Raw genomic sequence first — 22519 nt, forward strand, 5'->3', positions numbered from 1 at the left:
TAACCATCAATTATTTATATTTTGCTTAATACATACAAACATTATTAATGCATTCAGTCATTTAATATATTCGGTGTTTAATGACTAAATAAGAAACAGACCCTCAGTCTTGTTTGTTTAGTTTTATTGTAGGATTTGAGTTTTATGTTTGGTGTCATAATTAAATTGGGATTTAATATGAAAATAAATGAATAATTGACATTAAATTTTTGAATATTTGTTGCCACGTATTGTTTTTTTAAGTTACACATATTGCTTGTTTGTCAAGTGTTTGTCATTTTTCTATTTTGTGTGTAAGTTTTTTAATTTCTTTGTCAAGAATAAGGGTAGTTTTTAATCATAAAGTAATTGAAGTGATTATGATTCTACTGTACAGGTGATTGTCATCCTTAAATCTTAATCTATTTGAATGATAAAATGTATGTTATATATGTGAAGAGCAATAATGGATATATAATTTCTTTCACTAGCCGAGCTCCTTAAAACTAATGTGTGGCTCGAACTTATTAGTCTATAATATCCGTGCTATTCTTTCAAAAACTCAAACATGGTGAAAGCACTAGTCTACTTACTCACACTATATATTTGATCAATAAGCTAATAGTGCTCGAGCTCAATGTTGCTTCCGAACTGCACCCGGAGTTTTCTACAACTCAACCCATTTCCCACCTTACCTCGGAAAGCCACCATCGTGGCATAACAACATAGTAAAAGCTTATGCTATCACTGGATTTCATCAACTTTTTGCACGGAGTTCCCTTTGCAACTCGACCAGTATTCAGCTACAAGCTTTGAGAAGAAAGAATCAGCCTCCATTAGTTTTGATGGCTCATCATACTCCACCATTTTTCCTGCGAGTCACGTTGTATAAAATATGAAAGTTGGATGTGGCAGTTTGACCTATTTATTTCTTATCTCTAATGAAAATGAATCTTCAAGGTTGAAAGTTGTCGAAATTCCATTTTTAACGCGTTAACCTCCTACATGAATTTATTTTAAAGTAATTAGTTTCTATCTAAAAAGCAGTTTTACCCATGTTGACCCATTAGATGACCCGCCCATTTTGTCACCGATAAATTGAAATGTTAATTCCATCAATGTGAGAATCTGGGAGATGTAGCGTACCAAAAGATAGAACCATGACCATGTCACTATCTATAACAGTTGGAACTCTGTGAGCAACGGTTATGACAGTACAACTAGAGAATTCTTCCCTAATGATTCTTTGTAGAATGGCATCAGTGGCTGAATCAATGGATGCAGTGGCTTCATCAAGTACCAAGATTTTATTTCTCCTAAGCAATACTCTTCCAAGACAGAATAATTGTCTTTGTCCAGCACTCCAGTTCTCTCCTTCGTCACTCACTGTCAAAACATATAGTGAAAACAAAAACCATGGTTAAAGTGAAAGATAAAATGGGCGGGTGGCTGATAGGTCAAATCAGGCTCAACAGCTTGGGTCTAAAAGGGAATTTATGTAAGGGTCAACTCACCTGATGAATCTAGGGAATTTGGAAGCCTTGTAATTGTACCTTTAAGCTGACATTTCTCCAATGCCTGGAATTCCATTAGAACAATGAGCATTGTTGCATAAAGATCAGAGGTGGTACAAAGACGATTTGGGTAAAGAATCAAAACTGGTAATGTTTTGCCACAGGTGAAATGAGTTGGGTTGACCCAAAACACATATTTGTCAAAAGCATAAATAACCCAATTCTTCAACAATATGATTTAGGAAGTTTTATAAATACAAATTAAATTTTTGGAGAATTTGGCACATTTTCTTTTCGGTTATTTTTATGTTTAACCCATTCGCGATAAAACTAACCTCACTCATTCAAAATTAAATTAATTGCAATTGACACTTCTTTTATGAACTAATAAAGATCAGGGCAAATGGTGTGGTTACCTTCCATATCTCATCATCGGAATGTAGTCCAAGAGGGTCCAAGTTTGTTCGAATGCTACCCCTAAATAGGGTCGGTTCTTGGGGGATGACACTTAGTTTCATCCTAAGATCTTTAAGCCCAATAGAGCAAATGTCCAGTCCGTCTACAAGTATTCTTCCACTATCAGGTTCTACCAAACGAAACAAGGCTGTTATCAGTGTTGTCTTTCCACTTCCTGTCCTTCCAACGATCCCAACTCTAGTCCCTTCTTTGAATGTACAGCTGATACCTTTAAGAACTAGTGGTGCATTTGGACGATACCTTAACTGAAATCACAACCTCATAAACATTAGATAAGATCCAAAGGTGGCAACCAGCAAGAGGGGGAAGTTGGGTCACGGGTCTAGTTCTAAGTACAATTCGGATTGGGTTGAGCAACTACAGTGCTAAAAATTTTGTCTATTATTATTATTATTATTTTATTTTTTACTAAAGAATGTGTCACTTATGATTACATTAACGATATTATTAAGTCAACGCTTTGAATAAAGTGATTTAGGATAATTAGTAAGTAACACCTAATGCCGTCTTTCACGGGTTTTGGGTCCCAATAACACGACGGTATATGGGGGAATAAAGAGGTTGGTTCTAGGTTCTATCTAGGATAGAAAAGGACCTCCACCCTTACAAGACATGAGGATAGAACCTTTGACCTTTGTTTCCAAATGCAAGGGTGTTAACCACTTGATCTCACCTTACTGGTTATTTAACTATTAAATGTTAAATTCGGGGACCTTCCAACCCTTTTGACCCGTTCAACCTATTTTGACCCAGTACCCTTTTAGCTAATTTTCAATTTGACCAGTTTGAGATAAAGATCCATGAACATATTGTTTAAATGTAGCACCTCTAGCAAGATCTTCAAGTATTTTCATAGTTTCGAAAGAAGAACCATAATCTTCGTGAATGATTCAAAAGCAAAAAATGTAGGCTTTTACCTTGAGATTCTGGAACTGTATCCTTCCCATGGAAGGCCAAGATGATGGCGGTCTTTTTTTTTCTACAATTGCCGGTGGCTCTGGTGCAATGTGCATGAATTGTTTGATCCGTTCTACTGAAATGATGTAATTCGCTAAGCTACAATACCATCTAGTCATAAACACTTGGGTACCCGTCAGCGTCAGTGCATAAGAAAGAGATAGTCCAACCAACCCTAAACAGATATTAAGTTTATTGTGTTAATATTGAAGTATGAACGGTAGTTAAAGATGCCAAAACTCATGGGAGGAGACACTTAATAACGTGTCAAAACAGTTAATTTTGTTAAAGCTAGGTACCCAAATACATATATTTCTAAGTTCTCAAGTCTTGTATAAATATTTAGTGAATTATGTATTACTACAATATAGATATCACAATAATATGAATCTCATTATTTCCAAAAACTGGTTTATTAGGTTGAATGAATAAAAAGTACACTTTGGGCAACTTTTTACCCGTTAGACCCGTTTCGTTTGTAACTTTTTGTTTTCTTGCATGCGCCATCTTTGCATCAGGAGCAGAGCCGGCTTTACTATATAGATAAGTTAGGCATGGACCTAAGGCCCCCAAAATACAAAGACCCCCATTTTTATATTTTAGGTTTAATGTTTTAAATTTTAGACTTTTATGTTATATGTTATTCTTACTATATAAGGGTAACATAAATGTCCAAGAAAACATATAGGCAAATAAATTTCATGGCTTCATGAGTGACCTTTAGAAAAAAAGACATCACATAAATGAAGTTACAATGTTCATGGAAAAAATAGGGAAAAAAAGTAACTATTAATAAATCGAAAAATCTGAGATTTTTACTCTGATTTCCAACAACGAGTTAGTGATTAAATCTTGACTAAATGAAAGACTTTCTCTTAAAAATGGTACAAAATTTTGCTTCTTTGCATTTTTTTCACATAGTAGCTTAGTATATAAGATGATTTACTTTTTTCTGCTTTTTGTGTTTACCTTAATATGTATGTTAATTAACTAGGCCCCAAAATTAATCTCACTTAAGCCCCCAAAAAGCTTAAGTCGGCACTGTTCAGGAGATGAACCAAAACCCAGATTGACCCAATCCTAAGTAAATGGATCAACTCGCCACCTCTAATGTTAGTGCATTTTAAATCAACACACATACCTGATGGCACAAAACCCGTTGGTAACAAAACAAGAAGAAAACTAGCTGTGAACAAGGTCAGGTTTGAAAATGCTTCTATTCTCATAACCAACCATTCTAAAGTTGCATTTGAAAAAAGCAAAGTGCTTGCATCTATGTCCACCAGTCTTAGGTAGCCTTTAAAGAACCTGTCTTGCATCTTGAATGCCCGTATTGTTGACACTCCAAGTGACGTCTCAGATGCATAATTCATCACAGGTGCTTTTGTGGTTCCATTGATTCTCATTAGTTCCCTTGCAGTTGGTTGATAATATCCCTGCAGTTCAGAAAAAAATGCACTATTTATAGTGACTTAAACTTTTGTTTGATGTAAAAAGGATAATTGAGATTCACCTGAACATATTTTGAAGCTACCATTCCAAAGATGGCTACAATGAGAACTTGCCAGGTCACTGAGGCCATGATGCAAATCATGGCTAGTAGTTCAATACCAGATCCACATACATAGGCGAATGAAAAGGGTATGTCAAAATCAATGACACTAAGATCAGATGAGGCCTGTATAAAACAGTAACTTAGAAACCACATGTGTTGCAGAACACCCTTTTCATTTTCAAGCTAACCAATTTCTAAATAGTCTCATTTAAGGTAATGAAAAGGGTAATATGGCGTGTTGCTTTTCCTGATGTGGTGCTAAATAACAGCTGGAAACAAGTTATCTATTCTTGATTAAAAAAAAAGATGGTTCACAAAATTGAACCAAAGGTTTTTAAATTGTAATCAAATAGCTGTTGTTCTTCAACTTACAAAGGCCAAAGAACTCTTACCCTTGTCAGAATTCGTCCAACCGGAGTAGAGTCAAAGAAGACCATGGGTGCACGAAAAATGGAATTGGTGAACTTATTAAAGAATGACTTGGAGGCTCTTAATCCCATAAGGGTAGCAAAAAATGATCTCCCAAAGACGAATAAAGTACTCATTGTTGAGAGAAAAGTGTAAACAAAAATCAACTTGATGGTGGTGATTTGGGGGATCTGAATACCAAATGCTAGCCAATAACTTGCTGCTGCCTGAAGAGCAACAAAACCGCTTTGACTTAGAACACAAGAAGACAAGAACCAAATTCCTTGTGAGATAACAACGTAATCAAAGAAAGGCTTCCATCCAACATTTCCAAGCTCTTTCTCTTCTTCTTCAGTCAGCTGAACTCCTGGTAGGCCCTTCAGTAACTGCCCATCACTGTTTGCTTTACTTAGGTTACTTTTATCCGTATCTTCTTTGCTTTCATCCAAATTTCCAGTAGGTTCTAAACCAGTGATGGCATCTTTATGAGCATTCACAAGTTGTTCAAAAGCTGTTCCTGCCATCAAAAGATCCTTGTAGCTTCCTGATTGTGTAACTTGACCATCTTGCATAACCTTGAAAAAAAATATAGCAAGACTGGTAAAATTCAAAGCCCATATACAGTACACCACAGACCCATGTAAGAACATTCACGAGACTTTAGTCCTAATTACCAGAATATTGTCAACCGACGAGAGAAATTCCACTTGATGAGTGACAAGAATGACGGTTTTACTCTCTAAACAACTCATGACACAATCCTGAAGCACAAACTTCACACTTTTAGTGACCAAGAATGAAACTAGAGTAACCAAGAAAGACGAAAAAGTAAAATGAAAAAACAAGTGGTTTAAAATCTTACATTAAAGAGGGTAGCTGCTGTATGTGCATCTACCGCACTGAAAGGGTCGTCTAGAAGATAAATATCAGCATCATTATAGAGTGCTCGAGCGAGTTGAATCCTCTGCTTTTGTCCACCACTCATGTTAAGGCCTCTTTGTCCTATTTCAGTTAGATCACCATGGTTAAAAGTTTCGATATCCTTATCCAAAGCACACGCCTTAATAGCCATTTCATATTTAGTTCTGTCCATTGGCTTGCCATACAGTATGTTATCTTGAACCGTCCCACTTTGAATCCAAGATGTTTGGCTAACATACGCAATTGATCCAAAAATATCCACCTGAAAGAAAAAAAGCGACAGCAACCTTTATATATACGGAAACATGAGTACTATTTGCCCATTTGGAAGTACAGGGGCAACGAACTTGTGAACTCACCGTTCCTGAAGTTTTGGATATTTCTCCTAGAAGTGCATATAGCATAGAAGACTTTCCAGCACCAACAGAGCCACAGACTGCAACCTTCTGCCCGCATTTTACTTCAAGATTTACGTTCTTAAGGGTTGGAGTGGGTGAGTCAGGATCCCAGGCAAAATTTCCATCCTGTATTGTGATATGGGCGTTTGAAGTTTTAAGTTCTTGGTTCCTTATCATCCTGTGATCTTTAAGTTCATCATCAACTAAAAAAGAATAGATCCTGTCAAAGGATACTTTGACCTGGATTAATGCAGAAAGTGCGTCTGGCAACACTCTTACGGGTTCAGCCATACTTCGTAGTGATGCTAATATGCTAAAGATAGTGGCTGCATCCAGTGGAGCACTTTTCAGAAGCACACATCCAAAAAAGACAAATGAAGAAATGAGCGTTGGTGACATCCAGTACAAAACCGTGCCAAAAGCCCTCTTGAACTGAGATTCACACAGCCAATGGAATTCAATGTCTCTACAAGATTCAACTAGTTTTTGGAACTTTTCTTCCCAAGATTGTAACTTAATAACCTTCATGCTGTTTAGGATCTCAGATGTGGATCTTAGTCTCTTGTCTTGAGCCACCATGAATTCTAACTGACACTTTTGCATAGACTTTGCAAACGGTATGTTAAGAAGTGCACATATGATTAGAGGGACTAGACCAGGAAGAACACCTAGTCCTACTATGGAGAACAGGACACCGATAGCTAGAAATAACTGAACAAAAGATGACCAACCGACATGAAACCACATAGGGAAGTCGCCCATTCTGTATGCATCTACCGCTATGTAATTTACAACTTCCCCTGTAGAATGCCTTTTCTTTCCTAAACTTGAAAGTTTAAGCTGCTTTTCATACACTGCCACCATCAAAGCCGATCTCATCCTCATGCCGGTTCTTCTTGCGTTGAAGAAAAACTGTCTGTGGGACAATGACTCCATTATCTTGACTACTATTAAGCAACCAACTAATAAAAGTCCTTGATGTAAATCTTTAGTCTTACGGTTGGAGTAATCAACAAAGGCATAGAGTAGCAACGGGCTAATGATGACAGATATGGTCCTAAGAAAGACACATAATCCTGATAAAAGCATCTCTTTAAAATAAACTTTTGCTAATGCTTTAGGAACTATGTTAGTATTATTCGAGGTTTTTCCTGTTTGAAGGGAATCCCATGCCTTCGTGAATTTCTCATGGGCGATGGCTGCTTGGTCTACGGGTGCTAGAGATGGGATATCTCCAAGAACCAATGGTTTTCTATATCCTAAGGAAAGCAATTGGTTCACCCAAGAGAAGGTTAATTTACTTAGAAAACTAGGCTCTTCTAGTTGACTTGTATTACAATCCTGTGTTTCATTAATCAACAAGGGCTCGAATAACGTATGGCTTTGTCTGTAACAAGCAATAAAATGTTTTAAGTTTTTTAAAGCACATATGATAAGAAAGAAGCTAGCAGCCCATTCTACCAAACCCAAGATTTTGATACTATGTTTCTCTACTATGCTCTTGATATTCACAATAGATATTGACCCGAAACAAAAAAGCCACCAAACAGAAGCTAGAATCTTGACTGAGATAAATCTTTCTATGAGCAACGAAACCATCAATGACACCCAAACTAGTGCTCTAACAATGAAGACCCACCAGTTTAATTGAGGGGATTTATCAGTTGCTTCCCATAAACCAGCAATTAGATATGAAATGGAAGTGAGAAAACAACAAAATGCAACTGATAGTGATATCGAATAACTTCTTCTCCTACATCTTTCTGCATTATTTTTCCTAAAAAAACTTAGGAGTAGTAGCAGATAGAAGAGAAACACAAACCCCAAGTGAAATATGTCTACAATACTTATCTGTATATCTGGTGAATACAAATCGAAATAACCTTGATGAACCATGATGGCGTCCCCTGCAATAAATTTGTACTAATTACTTTCTGTTTTCAACATAGAAGTTATTGAAAATATAAAGATATGCGAAAACTTAAAACTTAGACATTACAAGCATGCCGTTATAGCGTGATTGGCTTACAACTTGTTCAATAATGTAAAAATGAGCATGTATACCTAGGAAGGATTCTTAATGTAAGGATATTGTACGGATTCTTTGTTCTTTGATGCACCTGTAGTAGGTGCATCATTCGATCAAGTGCATCAAAGAGTAACAACTTCATGCACAATAAATTTGTTTTCCTCCCACACATCAATCCTTTTAAGTTGAAATTGCAAAGTATGAGGTTTGGCATGCCAAACTATAGTATAGCAGTCGGATAGTACTACTATACTCATCATATATATATCAGCGAATCGTGTAATAACATTATAAAAACATGTAGATCAAATGAAATAATTTCACAAACTCACACAATACATACAACTGATGTTATGTCAGTGAAAGTAAAGATAGCATAATTAAAAGACAAAGTTTAAAGCCATACACGCGACAGTACTACTATCTTCACCACGACGTACCACGTTAAATTAATTAGTAGTAGTAGTAGTAACACAGCCACGAATCACGGACACACGAGATCGAGCTAGCTATAGGTTACCAAATGAGCCTCACCACATGAATGCAATTGCATTTCATGTGATGGAACTAACATTAGTATATATTCAGTACAGAATGGGGATGACAAATGTAATACGTAAGTAAGTATAACTAGTTTAGTAATTTTACAATTGTATACTTTTGTTTATATCTATTGAATTGATAGAGAGATAAGATATTTAAGATACCTATAAATAAAATTCCAAAAGGGTAAAAGATGAATTACTGACAGCATAATATTCAGAGACAGTAGTGGTGTCAACCTGACTGCATGGAATTTCTTTCATTTTTAAGTATTTTCATGAATGGTTCATTCCATATGTGCTATAAATGCATGAATGGTGATATATATACGAAGAAGAAAGGTTATTTAAAAACTCACAAATAAAAAAGAATGCGAGAATAATTTTGGACCACTCATTTTTTTTATATTTTCACTCTCTTCCATTAAAAAAAGAAAATTCACCTAAATCATTTAAAATGTTTTATCTCACAAACCGTAAATCGTTAGACGAACCAAAAAGCATGGGTAGTCTTAAAATTTCGTCTTTTTTCATTAGAAATCCAATTCGATATAATTTTGACAACTTTTTAATTTTCGTTTTTTTTTCCCATCACGTTCTCCTACACATGTGTAGGAGATCATTGTTTTCACATATAAATTAGTAAATGAACATATGTACACAACAATGAAGGTCAAGGGCGGAGCCCGTCAATCCATGGCAGAGCCATGGTAGCCAAGGACGGAGCCCGTCAGTCCATGGTGGAGGAATAACGGCTAAGGGCGAAACCCGTTAGGTAGATCACCTCTCACTGGTCACCCCTTATGACCTATCACCCTCTATGATCTATCACCCTATGACCTATCACCCTCTATGACCTATCACCCCCACTAGCTTTGGTTTATGAATATCCTTAAGGGCGAAGCCCGTTCCAAATCATAATTTTTGTTCAACCTACACATGTGTAAGTTCAACCTACACATGTGTAAGTTATGTGTAACTACCAAAAAGAAAACGAAAATTAAAAAGTCGTCAAAAGTATATAGAATTGGATCTTTAATGAAAGAGGATGAAATTTTAAGACTACCCATGTTTTTTGTTTTGTCTAACGATTTACGGTTTGTGAGTTAGAACATTTTGAATGATTTGGGTGAATTTTATTATTTAATTGAAGAGAAAAAAAAAAAAAAAAAGTATGATCCAGAATGGTTCCTGAGATTTCTTTTTTAGGAGTTCTCAAAGCCATTAATAAATAATCACTAGCCTAGCCCCTCCCAAATGGAAGGCATCATGGAGAAATCGGTTACCCCGTCAGTTACTCATCTAAACACCGATGAGGATGTATGGGCTTTAATTTTTAAGATTGGATGTATATAAACATATGAATCGGAAGAAAAAAAAAAGGTAATGGGGAGCCTTAGCCCCATACCACAATTAGATGAGTTATATGAATGTAGGTTTCATTGATAACGAGTATCACAAAGGAACCCTCACATGAGTTGAACACTTCTAAAGGATTAAACCCGCATTTTTAAAATCATTTGAATTGAAACAACCATCAAAATTATTAAATTATAACTTGATAGTCATTTGAAGAATATATAATTACATATGAACAAATTCGTTCACTCATCAAGTTATACCTAACTTTATACGTTTTTAACATTTTTTTTGTGTTTTTATATGAACTTTTATTATATATCCACATGTGAATGAAGTACCCAATATTTAACTTTAAAATTTTAATGGTTCTCATAACTTCATAAGGTTCTCAGTTTCTCACAAGAATTAAAACAATGAGCCCATATTTAGCATGGGGTGTTAGGTGTGTCCCCATATTAATCTCTTTCTCATGTCTTCGTCATCCACGACTCCACGTCAAATTATTAATTTTTTTTTATTTTCTCATCTCCATGACACACTTCAACCAACAATTTTTTTTTCTCATTCCATTCTCACTTTTTTTGTTAATTAAACAAAAACACACATGAATAAAAAAAAAATCATCTTTTCTTACTTCAATTATTTTTGCATGGGATAAAACAATTTTAACTAAAAATGAACTTGTTTTTTTTTTAATTTATTTCCTTTCACATCTCCCATTCTCATTCACATAAAGAGTTTTTAAAAGGAAAATAGAATGTGGAAATAAACAAAAAGAAAAAAATAATCAAATCAAACGTTAGTCTTCTATCTCTTATTATTGGTGACACACCCATAACATGTTGCTGCCAACGAGTTCACGAGGTGACACTCTTGTTGGGACTGATCTCAATTATGTGTCAGGGGAGAAGTGTTGACGAGGCATTAACCGATCAAGAAAGTGTAATGTTCATGATTATAAATAAGCAAAACTCAAACGTATACAAGACTATATCGATCACTATATAATACTCCTATAGTAATAGTAGTTTGTGTTATTTAAATTACTCTATCACATACAATACAATCATTAGACTAACAAAAAGTTCCTCTCATAGAATCAAAGTGACAAGCTGTCAATCACAAAAAAGCAGGAAACTAACATTGGGTCTTTTCCTAAATAGACCTTAGAGTTAATTACAAAAATCGTCCATGTCGTGGTACCCAGCTTGCAGGTTTCATCCCTAACTTTCAAAAATTACAGTTTTAGTCTAAAAAACTTTGCTCCGTCAACAGTTTTAGTCCTGGACATAAACGTCCGTTAAAAACCAGGCCACGTGATTCGCACGTGATGGGTAATCTCGTAAATTAACTTAATAATACCAGAGTTAATTACAGAAATCGTCCATGTTGTGAATCGTCACTTGCAGCTTTCATCCCTAACTTTCAAAAAATTACAGTTTTGGTCCAACCTTCTTCAACCTTTCATCATCAACAACGACAAATTTGCATAAAAGTTAAAATTCATATAAAAACCGAGAAATCAAAAGCAAATATTCAATACACACATCCTAAAATAAATGTATAACAAAACTCAATCAATAATGTTATGATTGATAAGTGTTTTTTCTCCATATATCACTTAATCTACTACTGGATCTGCGTTGCCAACAGTTACCACTGTCTGATCAGTCCTAACCACCACCACTTTCGGCCACCACCACTCTATCCACTGTTGGACCTGCGTTGCCGACAGTCACCACCACTCTAGCACCACTCAGATCCGGTTCCCTCCACAACTGCCACTTCCTTCTTTATTTTTCTTTATTGAACTTCTGGATGCTTTTTTTCCTTCTTTTTCATCATCAATGTCTATATGTATATCAATGTCTATATGTATGGGTAAAATTTAGGATATGTCCGTTTGTATCTTTTCTTTTTAATCGATAAATGCGTGAAATATGATATGCAAAATCCACTTGTGATATAAAACACTGTACGTGTGTAATACATTTAATGGAAATCAATTTTGTATATATAAATGGGTAGTCATCATATCTCAATAAATGTGAATATATATAAGTTTGATTTATGTATAAATTTATCGTTTATGATGATGATAAAGGTTAAAGAAGGTTGGACCAAAACTGTAATTTTTTGAAAGTTAGGGATGAAAGCTGCAAGTGACAATTCATAACAGGGACAATTTTTATAATTAACTCTGGGTATTATTAAGTCAAATTACAAGATTACCCATCACGTGCGAATCACGTGACCTGGTCTTAAACGGACGTTTATGACCAGGACTAAAACTGTAATTTTTAAAAGTTAGGGATGAAACCTACAAGCTAGATACCACGACAGAGACGATTTCTGTAATTAACTCTAGACCTTATAAAAGACATTGTGACGAACTATCTTTGTCACTTGTACGTAGACTCAAAAAGTTATTGGCTTATTGCACATGGGTACAAGCCTCCTTCAACTACATGTTTTTGATTTTATGTAATGGTCCTATTAGATTTTGTACTTACATACGCCTATATATGATATAATATAATGTTCACATTATAAATGAATCAAGCACTTATATTTATTTAATAAAAATCGACAAGGACTCACTACAAAAGATGATGGTGCCAAATGTAGAATAAAGGTCTCATATGAGCCTCCATCTTTAACCATTTTGAAATTGGACAAGGTTAATCTCTCAACTCATTGCATACAATATTTTTTAGTTATCCCTATTCAACGACTATTTAAATTGATAATATATAAGATGGATTGTATATATGTTAATTAAATAATCTCAATTATTACCGTGGGAGGCTTTGTCTCTTTATAGGTGTGTGTTACAAATTTGGACATTGATGTTTAATTATTAACTTGTGGGTGAGCAGATAACAAACTACAAACAAGAAACAACTAACATTTGTTGTTAGAAAAAAAAAAAAAAGAATTTGCTATGCTATAGGTTTTTAAGTCGAAGACACTTAAACTTGATATAGTGTCTCATAGTCTAGTTTTGAGTTCTAAAATCTTTGGTCTTAACTAATCAAAATGAGATATAATTTCATTTATAACATGTTGATAAAATGCTATCATGCTAGTGTAAACAATTGTATTAACTACACGAGTTTTTTAATTGTTTGTCAAATATTAATTAGCATTGGTATTAACATCTTAGAATTAATAAAGATACATGTGTTTATAATTTGGTAAACTAATATGTAAAATTGGTAATAGGGTTATTATTTTCTCAAGATCTAGATGTAATATAACACACACACGAATCTGGAATTTAACAGAAAAGGAAAGAACAAATAAACACCAAGATTTAACCTGATATCTTACACTAAACCGTGTGAACTAATCCACAAGGGCAACTGGTTTTTCTTTATTAAATTTCCCTTAACCCGAATTACATGTAGAAGAGATAATATAGGCTACAAGTAGGGTTTAGCTCCCCAAGTTAGACTTAGAATTCGGCATGTTGCCAGCCTAATTAACTAAGGCCTGCTGCCTTTAGAAGTTGTTGGAACTTAGTGGTCTAAGTGGGCCGATGACAACAACTCCCAACATTAACCAGATCCGCTTTAGAGAGTACATTCACGAAATATATCCCCAATTTAAACTCGGTGAAAACCCCTATCACCCAGATATCTGAAGGGGAAAAGTGGAAACCTCATTCACGCCCACCATAAGATCTACATGTAATTAATTCTAATCACTTATAGTAATTGTTAGTTGTATGCTTGCATCAAAATGGTATTGCATCATATAATTTTAATTGTTTGTTATGAATTTTGAATGTGATACGGTCAAAAAACAATTAAGTCGTGTTTGGTTCACAGAATTTGATATAATTTGATGGAATTGGAATTGAATTCCATTGCTTAGCGTGTTTGGTTGGTTAAAGATGGAGGAATCACATTCCGTTGGAATGTTAACATTACCTCATTTGATGGAATCTCCATTCCTTGGGGATAGGGGAAGTAATTCCATTCCGTCCCTCACTTGAAGCTTCAAAAAATCAAAAACATTCCGTCAAATTCCATTCCTTCAGATTCCAATTCTTTCGAAAGATTTCATTCCTTCCAAAAACATTCTGTGAAGACTATAATAGGACTAAAAGTATCGATAACTTGCTAAGTTAATTATATATAATTGGTAATCGGATTAGTTAAACCAATTTGGTTGATCTTAGGAAGATGTAGCGAAGTATGACAGTATCAATTCTTACAACTGGACTGGGTTAGTGAATGATTTATAAAGTTGGTAGCTTTAATAATCTTGAGTAACTGTTCTTAAATAAAGTTGGTTTTTAATTAACAACCAACCTAGGCATATCAAGTAGATGTGTGAATTCAAAGCAAAAAACGTTAGTGAAAGTATCCAGGACTCAAGGTGATGAATCCTGGGACTTACCAATGCTTTACTGTATAATATATGTCAATTCCGCTCCCCTGTTGTGTACGAGTAATAGTCTATTCAGTAGTTTTTTTCTTGTTTATGAATTTAAAACTTAGATTTTACACCTCGGTAACATTGTGAGATCTTTTGCAATCACTAGACTTCATCAATTTTTTCCGTGGAGTTACTTCTGCAGCTGGACCAATATTCAGCTACAAGCTTGGAAAAGAAAGAATCGGTCTCCATTAGCTTTGATGGCTCATCATGCTCCACTATTTCTCCTGTAAGTCACATTTTAAATATATGAAATTTGGATGAGGGAGTTTTGAACCAAGTACTTATTAATATATCAATCTAGATTATTTCTCATCTCTAATGGGTTTAGTAATAAAAAGAATCGTCCAGATTAAAAGTTGTCCAAAATCTGTTTTTAACGCATTAACCTCCTGCATACTTATATTTTAGAAGTAATTATTATTATTGAAAGTCTAGCATTTTGGAGTTTGGACAGAAAGTGTTCCAGGTCAATCCGACCTTTTACCACAGAAGAATAGTTCCTATCATTGAAGTAACTTTACCCATCTGATCCGTTATAATTTGTCACCTTTAAATTGAAATGTTAGTTCCATCAATGTGAGAGTCAGGGAGCTGTTGCGTACCAAAAGATAGAACCATGACCTTGTCACTATCGATAACAGTTGGAACTCTGTGAGCAACGGTTATTACAGTACAACTAGAGAATTCTTCCCTTATGATTCTTTGTAGAATGGCGTCAGTGGCTAAATCGATGGATGCAGTGGCTTCATCAAGTACCAGAATTTTATTTCTCCTAAGCAATACTCTTCCAAGACAGAATAACTGTTTTTGTCCAGAACTCCAGTTATCTCCTTCGTCACTCACTGTCAAAACAGAAAGAGATAACAAAAGTCACGGTTTCAAGTCTTGTATTAGATTCAGGGAAGGTGATAGAATGGGTGGGTGGGTAATAGGTCAAAACAGGCTCGGCTGTTTAGGTCAACATTAGTAATTTATGTAAGAATTAATATGGGTAATTTATGAATGGCTCAAAATGGTGAATGTTGATATAGAAAAGGTTTTTTTTTTTTAAATAAGAATTTCGGTTATATATGATTACAACAACAAAGAAAACTACTTCTGATATCATTTACGTTAACTTAATTATATCTTTCGGCCCGTTTCCTGTTTTGCTTTTGGAGTATTTTACATGTGTAACTCGTTAGAATATAATATAAATAAACCCATCTTTAAGTAAATGAATAAAAATTTAAACTCTAATATTAACTGCATGGTTTACCCACCTGATGAATCCAACAAATTTGGAAGACTTCTAATTGTACTTTTGAGCTGACACTTCTCCAATGCCTGGAATTCCATTGGACCATCCGCATTATTGCATAAAGATCAGATAAGAGGTGGTAAATAGACAAGTTGGGTAAAGGGTCAACATGGGTAATTTTTCGCACAGGTCAAATGAGTTGGGTTGACTTCAACACTTTTTGTCGAAAGCATAAATAACCCTTTCTTTAAACAAAATGATATAGGAGATTGTATAAATAAAAGTTACTCTTGGGGACATTGGCCGGTTTCCATGTAAGTTAATTTTATGTTTAACCCTTTTAAGATAAAGCTAACCTTACTCATTCAAAAGTAGATTGGTCGCAATTGACACTTCTTCTATGAACAAATAAAAATCGGGGTAGATGGTGTGATTACCTTCCATATCTCATCATCGGAATGCAGTCCAAGAGGGTCCAAGTTTGTTCGAATGCTGCCCCTAAATAGGGTCGGTTCTTGGGGGATGACACTTAGTTTCATCCTAAGATCTTTAAGCCCTATGGAGCAAATGTCTAGTCCATCTACAAGAATTGTTCCACTATCAGGTTCTACCAAACGAAACAAGGCTGTTATCAGTGTTGTCTTTCCACTTCCTGTCCTTCCGACGATCCCAACTCTAGTCCCTTCTTTGAATGTACAACTGATACCTTTTAGAACTAGTGGTGCATTTGGACGATACCGTAACTGGAATCACGATGTCATAAACATTAGATAAGATCTAAAGGTGGCAACTGGCAAGATGGGGACGCCGGGTCACGCGTCAAATTTTAAGTACAATTCGGCTTGGGTATACACAATATTATTATATATGTATATCGATGATTTGAATAAAGTGATATTGGATAATTGTACGGTTAAAAATAAAAGTTGGGCTACTGCCAACCCGTTTGGCCTATTTTGATTTGTTTTTAATCACCATTATAGTTTGAGATAAAGATCCATAAACAAATTGTTTAAAAGTGGCACCTCTAGTAAGATCAAGTATTTTTAAAATGCTGGAAATGTTGGCTTTTACCTTGAGATCCTGGAGCTGTATCTTTCCCTTGGAAGGCCAAGATAACGGTGGTCTATTTTTCTCTACAATTGCTGGTGGCTCTTGTGGAATGTGCATGAATTGTTTGATCCTTTCAACTGAAATAAGGTAATTCACTAAGCTACAATACCATCTAGTCATAAACACTTGGGTACCCGTCAGCGTCAGTGCATAAGAAAGAGATAGTCCAACCAACCCTATACAAAGAATAAGTTTATTGTGTTAGTATACTGAAGTTAAAGGTGCCAAATATAACATTTGTGGGGGAGACAGTTGAGTAACATTTCAAACAGTTAATTTTGGTCAAGTCAGGTACCCAAATATATATTTTTGTTCAAGACTATAATAAATATATAGTGTTAAAATTACTACACTATCACTAATCTCGTTATTTCCATCGGGTTTATTAGGTTGTATAAATGAAAAGTACACTTTGGGCAACTTTTCACTTGTTTTCCATTTCCTTTGTAACATTTTTTATTTTACATTTACCATCTGAGCCTCTGCAGATAATACATAACAAAATTTGACCCAGTAGTAAGTAAATGGATCGAATTCGCCACCTCTAATGTTTGTGGAAATTGCAAAGTATGGATACAACACGCATACCCGATGGCACAAAACCTTTTGGTAACAAAATCAGGAGAAAACTAGCCGTGAACAAGGTCAGGTTTGAAAATGCTTCTATTCTCATAACCAACCATTCCAACGTTGCATTTGAATAAATAAAAGTGCTCGCATCTTTGTCCACCAGTCTAAGGTAGCCTTTAAAGAACCTGTCTTGCATCTTAAATGCCCGTATTGTTGCCCCTCCAAGTGATGTCTCAGAGGCATAATTCATCACAGGTGCTTTTGTGGTTCCGTTGATTCTCATTAGTTCCCTTGCCGTGGGTTGATAATATCCCTGAGGTTCAGAACAAGATACACTATTTAAAATCATTTAACTTTTATTTAATGTAAAATGGATATTCGAGATTCACCTGATAATATTTTGAAACCACCATTCCAAAGATAGCTACAATGAGAACTTGCCAGGTCACTGAGGCCATGATGCAAGTCACGGCTAGTAGTTCAATACCAGCTGCACTTACATAGGTGAATGAGGCGGCTATGTCAAAATCAATGACACTAAGATCAGATGAAGCCTGCAGAAAAAAGTAAACAAGCAATCATATTTTGATGTCATGCATGTTGCTTTCTGTTTACGCCTGACTTGGTAAGTTGTCAGGCGTATTGCCTTTTTCTGATGTCGTGCTGCCATGGCACCTGGAAACAAATTATCTTAGATAATTGCCTTAAATCAATTCTTTATAAACTTTGTTGGTCTATTCTTGACTACAAAAAGATAGTTAACTTAATGGAACCAAATTTTGCTAAATTTTTATGACAGGCTGTTTTATTTCATGTTTCCAGCTTGCATATGCCAAAGAACTCTTACCCTTGTCAGAATTCGTCCAACCGGAGTAGAGTCAAAGAAGACCATGGGAGCACGGAAAATTGAATCAGTAAACTTATTAAAGAACGATTTGGAGGCTTTTAATCCCAAAAGGGTAGCAAAAAATGATCTTCCAAACACGAATAAGATACTCATTGTTGAGAGAAGAGTGTAAACAAAAATCAACTTAATGGTGGTAATTTGGGAAATTTGACTACCAAATGCTAGCCAAAAACTTGCTGCTGCCTGAAGAACAACAAAACCGCTTTGACTTAAAAGACAAGAAGACAAGCACCACATTCCTTGTGAGATAACAACATAATCAAAGAACGGTTTCCATCCAACATTTCCAAGTTCTTTCTCTTCTTCTTCGGTCAGCTGAGCTCCTGGTAACCCTTTCATTAAATGCCCGTTACTGTTTGTGTTACTCAAGTAAGCTTTATCAGTACCTTCTTTGCTTTCTTTCACATTGCCAATACGTTTTAAACCAGTGACGGCATCTTTATGAGCATTCACAAGCTGTTCAAAAGCCGTCCCTGCCTTTAAAAGATCCTCATAGTTTCCTGATTGTGTAAGAAGACCATCTTGCATAACCTTGAAAAAGAATATAGGAAGACTGGTAAAGTTTATTCACATTCCATATACAGTATAACACGGACCCACGTAAGAATATTCACAAGACTTCAGTCCTAATTACCAGAATGTTGTCAACCGTCGAGAGAAATTCCACTTGATGAGTGACAAGAATGACGGTTTTACTCTCTAAAAAACTCATGACACAATCCTGAAGCACAAACTTCTCAATTGTAGTACCAAGAATGAAACTAGAGTAACTAAGAAAGACGAAAAGTAACATAAATATATAAGTAGAAATCTTACATTAAAGAGAGTAGCTGCTGTATGTGCATCTACCGCACTGAATGGGTCATCTAGGAGATAAATGTCAGCATCATTATAAACTGCTCGAGCGAGTTGAATCCTCTGCTTTTGTCCACCACTCATGTTAAGGCCTCTTTGTCCTATTTCAGTTAGATCACCATGGTTAAAAGTTTCAATATCCTTGTCCAAAGCACACACTTTAATAGCCTTCTCATATTTAGTTCTATCCATTGGCTTGCCATAAAGTATGTTATCTTGAATCGTCCCACTTTGGATCCAAGATGTTTGGCTAACGTAAGCAATTGATCCAAAAACATCTACCTGAAAGCAAAAAGCGACGGTAAGCTCAATATAAATTATGGAAATATGAGTACGTACTATTTGCCCATTTGGAAGTATTGGCGATCAACTTGTGAACTTACCGTTCCTGAACTTTTGGATATTTCTCCTAAGAGTGCATATAGCATAGAAGACTTTCCAGCACCAACAGACCCACAGACTGCAACTTTCTGCCCGCATTTTACTTCAAGATTTATGTTTCTAAGTGTTGGAATGGGCGAGTCAGAATCCCAGGCAAAATTTCCATCCTGTATTCTTATATGGGCATTTAAACTTTTAAGTTCTCGGTTTCTTATCATCCTGTGATCTTTAAGTTCATCATCAACCAAAAAAGAATTGATCCTATCAAAGGATACTTTGACCTCGATTAACGCAGAAAGTGCGTCGGGCAACACTCTTACGGGTTCAGCCATACTCCGTAGTGCTGCTAATACGCTAAAGATAGTGGCTGCATCAAGTGGGACACTTTTCAAAAGAACACATCCAAAAAAGACAAATGAAGAAACGAGTGTTGGTGACATCCAGAAGAGAACCGTGCCTAAAGCCCCCTTGACCTGAGATTCACGTAGCCAACGAAATTCAATGTCTCTACAAGAATCAACTAGCTTTTGGAACTTTTCTTCCCACGATTGTAACTTAATGACCTTCATGTTGTTTAGGATCTCAGAAGTGGATCTTAGTCTCTTGTCCTGGGCCACCATGAAATTTAATTGACACTTTTGTTTAGACTTTGCAAACGGTACGTTAAGAAGTGCGCATATGATTAAAGGGACTAAACCAGGAAGAACACCTAGTCCTACTATGGAGAACAGGACACCAATAGCTAGAAATAACTGAACAAAAGATGACCAGCCGACATGAAACCACATAGGGAATTCTCCCATTCTGTAAGCGTCGACTGCTATGTAATTAACAACTTCCCCTATAGAATGCCTTTTCTTTCCTGAATTTGAAAGTTTAAGTTGCTTTTCATACACTGCCACCATTAGAGCGGATCTCATCCTCATGCCGGTTCTTCTTGCATTGAAGAAAAATTGTCTGTGGGACAATGACTCCACTATCTTGACTACTATCAAACACCCTACTAATACAAGTCCTCGATGTAAATCTTTGGTCTCACGGTTGGAGTAATTAACAAAGGCATAGAGTAGCAATGGGCTAATGATGACAGGCATAGTCCTAAGAAAGACGCATAATCCTGATAAAAGCATCTCTTTCAAATAAACCTTCGCTACTGCTTTAAGAACCATGTTAGTGTTATTCAAGGTCCTCCGTGTTTGAAGGGCATTCCACGCCTTGGTGAATTTCTCATAGGCGATGGCAGCTTGGTCCACGGGTGCTAGAGACGGGATATCTTCAAGCACTAATGGTTTTCTGTAACCCAATGTAAGCAATGGGTTCACCCACGAGAAGGTTAATTTGCTTAAAAAACTAGGCTCTTCTAGTTGGCTTGTATTACCTTCTTGTGTTTGTCTGTATCGAGCAATGAAATGTTTTAAGTTTCTTAAAGCACATACAAGAAGAAAGAAGCTAGCAGCCCATTCTACCAAACCCAAGATTTTGATCCTGTGTTTCTCTGCTAGGCTCTTGATATCCACAATACAAGTTGACCCAAAACAGAAAAGCCACCAGACATAAGCTAGAATCTTGACCGTTGTAAATCTTTCTACGAGCAACGAAACCATCAGTGACCACCAAACTAGTGCTTTAACAATGAACACCCACCAATCTAATTGAGGGCTTTTATCCGTTCCTTCCCATATACCGGCAATGAGATATGAAATCGAAGTGAGAAAACAACAAAATGCGACTGATAGAGATATCCAATCACTTCTTCCCCTAGATCTTTCAGCATTATTTTTCCCAAGAAAACTTGGGAGTAGCAGCAGGTAGAAGAGAAACACAAACACCAAGTGGAATATTTCTACAATACTTTGTATATCTGGCGATTTCAAATCGAAATGACCTTGATGAACCATGGTTATGCCTCCTGCACATAAATTTGTAATTACTTTATACTTTCGGCTTATTTGACTCTTGCATGCTATGAAGTCACTCCATGAATGCAACTACGTGTATTTTAGTATTTCGTTACCGAATGGGGACAAATGCAATAGGTAGGTATAACTTTTTTAGTATCTTTACTATATTATATATTTGATAGGGAGATACGAGTAAACTAATTAAGATACCTACGAATTAATAAAATTCCAAAAGTGAAGACGATGAATTACTGACCACAAAGTTAAAATATTCATAGTCATTATCAACCTGACTGCATGGACTTGTTCCTTTCATATTTATTTCCATGACTTGTTCATTCCATATTCATAGAGCCTCTCCATCTCCCATCTATAAAGTTAAAAGAGGATGAAAGATTGCGGGCGAGATCGATGGTGGTAGCCGCCCCCAGTCTCTCCCATGCCATTCCGCTTGGAATAAAACCTTTGACCTCTGTCTCGAATATCCAACTTTGTTGGTTTCTCATCGACTCAAAAGAAGACCACTAATATATGAAGTCATGGTACATGAAAAGTAGCATATTGATGTTAACCCTTTTTCTTTGAGTTGTCTTAAGTTGAATTTTGTGTTAAGCAAGTTATACATATTTCTGAAGCTTTCTTATGGTTAAACTTTACCCGCTCGAGCTGTATCTTGATATTTCAAGTGCGGTTAGCAATAGGATGAAAAACCCATCTAAATACGGTACTTTAATTTATAATTGTACGTGACTCGTAATTAAGTACGTGTTAAGTCTTGTTCGACTTGATAAACCCATCTAAAATCCCATCACATGAACTATTTCAAGTTAGTCAAGTCTTAAACTCTTAAAGATATTTCAACTCCGTTGATCAATAAGTTTAATGTTGAGTTTTCGATTGTGCTACAGGGGAACAACTATGAGAATGAAGGCGGATGTTGTACGACAATAATTATTGTGTT

The 22519-nt window shown here is 35.7% G+C and overlaps 2 protein-coding genes across 3 annotated transcripts; both read right to left on the reverse strand.

Annotated features, from left to right (window-relative positions):
- Positions 1 to 380: 380 nt before the first annotated feature.
- LOC122606717 (ABC transporter C family member 8-like) lies at positions 381 to 8791 on the reverse strand. 2 transcript variants are annotated; one of them, XM_043779573.1, is made up of 12 exons: positions 8679 to 8741; positions 6171 to 8116; positions 5753 to 6073; positions 5565 to 5651; positions 4875 to 5465; positions 4441 to 4605; positions 4069 to 4363; positions 2888 to 3102; positions 1910 to 2215; positions 1494 to 1557; positions 1126 to 1365; positions 381 to 851 (listed from the first exon to the last, which is right to left on the reverse strand). In XM_043779573.1, the coding sequence occupies exons 2-12, from the start codon at positions 8103 to 8105 to the stop codon at positions 724 to 726; spliced, it is 4347 nt and encodes a 1448-aa protein (XP_043635508.1). In that variant the 5' UTR covers positions 8106 to 8116; positions 8679 to 8741; the 3' UTR covers positions 381 to 723. The 2 variants fall into 2 exon arrangements, with proteins under 2 accessions (XP_043635508.1, XP_043635509.1); XM_043779574.1 differs by lacking the exon at positions 381 to 851 and adding an exon at positions 858 to 980 and having other exon boundaries at positions 8645 to 8791.
- Positions 8792 to 14690: 5899 nt separating this feature from the next.
- On the reverse strand, positions 14691 to 21555 carry LOC122607111 (ABC transporter C family member 8-like). The gene is made up of 11 exons (XM_043780026.1): positions 19660 to 21555; positions 19238 to 19558; positions 19056 to 19142; positions 18362 to 18952; positions 17904 to 18068; positions 17533 to 17827; positions 16906 to 17120; positions 16269 to 16574; positions 15854 to 15917; positions 15194 to 15433; positions 14691 to 14815 (listed from the first exon to the last, which is right to left on the reverse strand). The coding sequence occupies exons 1-11, from the start codon at positions 21553 to 21555 to the stop codon at positions 14691 to 14693; spliced, it is 4305 nt and encodes a 1434-aa protein (XP_043635961.1).
- Between the last annotated feature and the right edge of the window lie 964 nt (positions 21556 to 22519).

Source organism: Erigeron canadensis, chromosome 7 (genome assembly GCF_010389155.1).
Source record: "Erigeron canadensis isolate Cc75 chromosome 7, C_canadensis_v1, whole genome shotgun sequence".
In the NCBI taxonomy this organism is placed as follows: domain Eukaryota; kingdom Viridiplantae; phylum Streptophyta; class Magnoliopsida; order Asterales; family Asteraceae; genus Erigeron; species Erigeron canadensis.